Below are 5,910 nucleotides of genomic sequence, written 5' to 3' on the forward strand. Positions count from 1 at the left end.
TTGAGGTATATCCAAGGAAGTGCTGGAACTGGCCTGAAAATATGCAAGTCATCATAAACAACAGTAAGTGCCTTCTCTGATGCAGATTGGGCAGGATGCACTCATGACAGAAGGTCTACTAGTGGGTTTGTTGTTTTCTTTGATTCTAATCTTGTGTCTTGGAATGCAAAGAAGCAAGCTACAGTCTCGCGCTCTAGCACTGAAGCAGAATACAAGTCTTTGGCAAATGCAACAGGTGAGGTAATGTGGGTAGAAACCCTATTAGATGAATTGGAAATTGCAAGACCATGTGTCTCTTGCTTATGGTGTGATAATTTAAGAGCAACTTATCTTTCTGCAAATCCTGTGTTTCATGCAAGAACAAAGCATATAGAAATTGATTTTCACTTTGTTCGTGAACGAGTTGCAAAGAAACTCTTGTACATTAGATTTATTTCAACAGGAGATCAAGTTGCTGATGGCTTCACAAAGCCCCTACAAGCTCGACAACTTCAAGCCTTCAAGAACAATCTCAACCTTGACGTGTTTAGATTGAGGGAGGATGTTAAATGATAGGCTTGTTTAGGTGTGTAACGTGACATGTATGTCGCAATGTATTGTGTGCGTGTTGTGTTGTATGTAGGCAAGTTGCTAGACTAGATAGATCCTATCTCTTATATAGCTTGGAGTATGGGTCAAGTCTAGAAACAAACCTGCTGCACCATGTAATCTATTGATCTATTTAACACGCATGCGTCCCTGCGATGATGCATACGCTTCCACATCTCTAGTTCTTTCACCAAGAGACATACACACTCGTTTAATAGTAGGGATTTTGTAAGATTTGATTTGATTATGCGTAGGGCGAAGCAAAGTAAGTTTAGATTTACTTGAGGATTTGATAAGGTTTGATTTAATTTGGGTGTGTGTAAGAGAAGACAAGAAAAAGTGTGATTTTGTTGAGTTGGTAAGATTTGATTTAATTGAGTTGATGCAGTACGTGATATTGGGCGGAGGGATGAATCCTGAGTCGCAAACGATGTACGTATTCTCTTAAATAATAGAGATTTGTAAGATTTGATTTGATTTGAGTATGAGTAGAGAGATTAAAAAAAGTTTTGACTTAGTTATGGTTGGTAAGATTTAATTTGGGTATGGACAGTGCAAGATCAGACCAATTTAAATTTAGTTGGGGTTTTGATAAGATTTTATATTTGATTAAGTTAATGTGTTTTGGATGGAGGGACAAAAGTTAAGTCTAAACAATGTCCAGACTCCTCTTTAATGATAGAGATATAATGATAGAGATGTAGATATAGATACAGACAGGGAAGATAAAGATAGAGATTTAGCAGCACGATCATACTGGAATTAGTGAAACATTTCCTTAGATTTCTTCTTTGTCTCCTTGTGAGCTGCGTACGGCTCCCGAAACGTGGCTGTAATATAGTGAGGACGGAATCCGGGGCCAAACGCTCTACTCCGTCACACCAGCTTAGCCAAATGGCCCGGGGAGACGGCGCTGCGGACCGTCGGCGGGTCATCGGCCATGGTTCCGTCGACGACGATGGCAAGCCCAAGAGAACAGGCAAGAAACACAGATCCGACTCTCTATTTCATTGTTCCCATGCACGCGTTCATTCTTGGTGCAGATCAATCTAGCATCTCTGCTCGAAACTACTGCACTAATTATCTTCGACTAAATCGTGCGGTCGGCTTCGCGGTTGAGCTTGAGCAGGAACGGTGTGGACGGCGAGCGCGCACATCATAACGGGGGTGATCGGCTCCGGCGTGCTGTCCCTGCCCTGGTCCATGGCGCAGCTCGGCTGGGTCGCCGGGTCGATCACGCTTTTCCTCTTCGCCGCCGTCACGTACTACACCTCCGCGCTCCTCGCCGACTGCTACCGCAGCGACGACGCCGTCACCGGGAAGAGGAACTACACCTACATGGAGGCCGTCCAGTCCTACCTAGGTACCGCATGCCTGTGGCGTGAACATCAAACCAGTAAATTTCTCTGTGAATTCAGGCAATGTTTACACTGCTATGTACCTTGACCTGCAAATGTAGGTAGCAGGCAGGTGTGGTTTTGTGGCCTCTGCCAGTACGTCAATCTCGTTGGAACTGCAATTGGGTACACCATCACAGCATCGATCAGTGCCGCGTAAGCCACCGACTTAACTCACCCATGCAATTTTGAGCTAATTTATGTCACTTTCGATCTCCTGAACTCCTTGTTTGTTCTTCTGGTGGGATGATCAAATAGGGCTTTGTACAAGGCCGACTGCTTCCACAAGAACGGCCACTCTGCCGACTGCGGCGTGTACACCACCATGTACATGGCCGTGTTTGGGATCTCCCAGATCGTCTTCTCGCAGCTCCCCAACCTCCACGAGATAGCCTGGCTGTCCATCCTCGCCGCGGTCATGTCCTTCTCCTACTCCGCGATCGGCGTTGGCCTCGCCTTGGCACAGACCATATCAGGTAGAGAATCAAGAGGGTCATGTTTCTGGTTCGTCATAACAGACTTTGTATTTCCGTTAAGCAATTAAGAATTGATGAAAAGGGGGGAAGCCCGGTTGAAAAAAGGTAGCTTAGATGTGACATCCTTAAAAAAACATCTAGATGTGAATTAGACAAACTGAAAAAGGTATAGAATCAAGAACATTCCTACCAAGAGATCAATGCGTTAATGCACTCCCTATTCCCTGATGTAATTATGGCAGGTCCTACTGGCAAGACAACAATGGGCGGCACTGAAATTGGGGTAGACGTCACTAATTCGGCCCAGAAGATATGGTTGACGCTGCAAGCGCTCGGCAACATTGCATTCGCCTACTCATACTCCATGGTTCTCATAGAAATTCAGGCATGCATGTCACAAAGATTCACATACACGTTTGGCAAAAAGAACTCGTAAATTACGGTCACTAATGGCGTGTAACTGGAAATGCAGGACACGGTGAAGGCGCCTCCGGCCGAGAACAAGACGATGAGGAGGGCAAACCTATTGGGGGTCTCCACCACCACGGCCTTCTACATGCTCTGCGGCTGCCTCGGCTACGCCGCCTTCGGCAACGCGGCGCCGGGGAACATGCTCACCGGGTTCGGCTTCTACGAGCCATTCTGGCTCATCGACTTCGCCAACATCTGCATCGTCGTGCACCTCATCGGTGCCTACCAGCTCTACTGCCAGCCCATCTACGCCGCCGTGGAGAGCTGGGCTGCGGCGCGGTGGCCGGGCTCAGACTTCGTGGTCCGCCAGTACCGTCCCTTCGCCGGTGGCAATTTCAGCGTCAGCATGTTCAAGCTGGTGTGGAGAACGGCGTTCGTCGCCGTAAGCACGGTCCTTGCCATTTTGATGCCCTTCTTCAATGCCATCCTTGGCCTCCTTGGCGCGCTCGCATTCTGGCCGCTCACAGTGTACTTCCCCGTGGAGATGTACAAACGTCAGAGCAAAGTGGAGAGGTTTTCCAAGAAGTGGGTGGTGCTGCAGAGCCTGAGCTTCACGTGCTTTGCGGTGACGGTGGCAGTGACCGTCGCATCCGTGCAGGGGATCACCCAATCACTCAACAACTATGTGCCATTCAAGACGAAGCTGTGAATGAAATTCACCTTTTAAGTCAATAAAATCCACCTTTTAAGTCAATAAAATCCACCCTTTGTCGAAAAAAAACGAAGTTGTTAGCTATGTAAAGACCGGGTGTGTGCTTATTGTGTTTGTATCTACTTAATGCTTCATTTTGAGTCAATAAAATCCAAAAAACTTTTGTATACGGCGCGCCGGCCGAAAATTCGGCCGGTCAAGCGTGACTTGTGCGATTCATTTTCATCGTCTGGCTAGCAGTACATACGGTCTCTCCCGTGCAGTTGGGTGCGTGACTGACAGGGTCCAATCCAACCGCTCAGTATCTTGCCTTATCCTTTCACGGACGTTTGCATCCATTCATTTTTCTCGCTGACGACGGAAAGGATTCCCCTCCCGTGTTCCCTCACTTCCCCGATCGCACATGCTACCATCGATGCCGGTGAGGTCACCGGCCCTCATCTTCGTCTGCAACTTGTGCCTGCGAGCTCCCACCATCAAGCGCATCCAGCAGGTCGTGCTGCAACCCATGGCCATGTCCTTTGCATCTCCGGCGACCCTCGGCTTCAGTTAAATCTCCCATGTCGCCGGTGGAAGATCTTTAGCGTCTTGGACTGCCCACATGGTTGTAGCTTTTTGGATCCCGTTAGCAGCTGTCTTCTTAAACAGTTGCATCTTTTCTATATCACTTTAGTTCCAGCTTTTGTCCAAATCGATATTTTTTTGCATCTTTTTTCTGAAACCACCGGTTCCAGCTTCCCAAATCACCGGTTATATCCTTCTATTCTGCCGGCTGCAATTTTTTTGGAATTTTCCATTACCAGTTCAAAATCAATGGTTGCAGCTCTTTGCCAAGCCGATTGCATCTTTTCTAATCACCAGGTCCAGCATTTTTATTCACCGGTTCCAGCTTCTGTTCAGCTCGTCGCATCTCTTTTGATCGTCGATAGTAGCTTTCCCAATCACCGATTGCAGCTTTTTGACAAGCCGATTGCATCTTTTCCAACACCGGTTCCATCATTTTTCAATCACTGGTTCCAGCTTCTGTGTCAGCTCATTGCATCTTTTTTAATCACCGGTAGTAGCTTTTCGAATCGCTGGTTGCAACTTTTGTTTTAGCTGGTTGCATCATTCTAAATCGTCGTTGCCAGCTTTTGAAAATATCGCCGGTTGCAACTCGCCGGCCATCGTTTTTCTTGCTACATGACCCGGTGGTGCTAGAGCATTCCATGCGGGCACCTTTTTTTGCTGCAACTGCTCAGCCAAAGGTACAACTAGCACACGCGACATTGGAGCCGGTGCCTACTGACGGGCCTCCGGCGTTGCCTGTTGCTGCTGGTGAAGCGAGCCGTGAGCAGCATCGGGAGGGGGGGGGGGGGCACGCACAGCGGCGGGAGGAGGAAGTTTGACTGCATGCGGGGTGGGTGGCGTTTTTTCTGAAAGCTTTGACCGGAAAAAGAATGAGTCAGGGTTGAGATGCCAGATCAGACGGTCCCGGCTCGCTGCATCGGGTGGCTGGCGTTCGACCGGCCCAACAGTTGGGCCGGCGTGCCGGCGCAGATCACCGCCCATAAAATCCACCCTTTGTCGAAAAAAGACGAAACTGTGAATGAAATATATTACTAGTTGAGAATAAATTCATCAACTTATGTTTGTGCAAGCCTTTTGTCGATAAAAACTTGTGCATTTTGTCGATAAAGAAGTGTTTCAGCTTTTCTTTTTCTTTTTTTTGGGAGGGGAGGAGGGGTTGACTTTGCCCAATTCCTCCTTGTCCAGTATCGTTTACTACTATGTGTCTCTGTTGTTGCTTACCAAAACTTCTATTGAGAGGCTTGATAAACGTAGACGTTGTTCTTTCTGGCAAGAGGGGAGTGATAAAAAAGACATCACCTTGTGAAATGGTCCCAAGTCTGTAGATCCAAATGTAAAGGGGGACTCGGAGTTAAAGAACTGCGTCAGCAGAATATTAACCTCCTATTAAATGATGGTGGAAACTTGATAACTAAGATGGGCTTTGGCAAGATAGTCATGCTTCGAATTAAATTTTTTATGTGGTTCATCCATAAAGAAGTCATTCTAACCAAAGATTTTTTCCTGAAAAAGAATTGGGTTGGTAACTCCAGGCGTTGTTTCTATGATCAAAATGAAACGATTAAACACCTCTTTCTCGAATGTTCTCTTGCAAAACTACTATGGCGATCAATACATATAGCTTTTAACGTTTACCCCCCCTCCCCCCCCCCCCCCTCTCCCCCCAAGGAGTATAAACACGTTATTTGGGACATGGCTTAATGGAGTGGACATACACATAGCTAAACATATTCGGATAGGAATATGTACACTATTC

At 47.1% G+C, this 5,910-nt stretch overlaps 1 protein-coding gene across 1 annotated transcript; it reads left to right on the forward strand.

Moving 5' to 3' along the window:
- The first annotated feature begins 1,358 nt into the window (after positions 1-1,358).
- On the forward strand, positions 1,359-3,751 carry LOC125522668 (amino acid permease 6-like). Its single transcript, XM_048687714.2, has 6 exons — positions 1,359-1,567; positions 1,718-1,951; positions 2,048-2,141; positions 2,244-2,461; positions 2,704-2,846; positions 2,934-3,751. Exons 1-6 carry the CDS (start codon positions 1,483-1,485, stop codon positions 3,579-3,581), a joined length of 1,422 nt encoding a protein of 473 aa, XP_048543671.1. The 5' UTR covers positions 1,359-1,482; the 3' UTR covers positions 3,582-3,751.
- The last annotated feature ends 2,159 nt before the right edge of the window (positions 3,752-5,910 follow it).

Source organism: Triticum urartu, chromosome 7A (assembly GCF_056163025.1).
Source record: "Triticum urartu cultivar PI428250 chromosome 7A, HENAU_Tu73, whole genome shotgun sequence".
Classification (NCBI taxonomy): domain Eukaryota; kingdom Viridiplantae; phylum Streptophyta; class Magnoliopsida; order Poales; family Poaceae; genus Triticum; species Triticum urartu.

Excerpts from the sequence above, each read along its gene's own strand:
- LOC125522668 (XM_048687714.2), top strand. The coding sequence starts at position 1,483 with ATGGCCCGGGGAGACGGCGCTGCGGACCGTCGGCGGGTCATCGGCCAT. Across the intron at positions 2,462-2,703 it reads CTTGGCACAGACCATATCAG|GTCCTACTGGCAAGACAACA; the intron begins GTAGAGAATCAA and ends TAATTATGGCAG. Across the intron at positions 2,847-2,933 it reads TGGTTCTCATAGAAATTCAG|GACACGGTGAAGGCGCCTCC; the intron begins GCATGCATGTCA and ends CTGGAAATGCAG.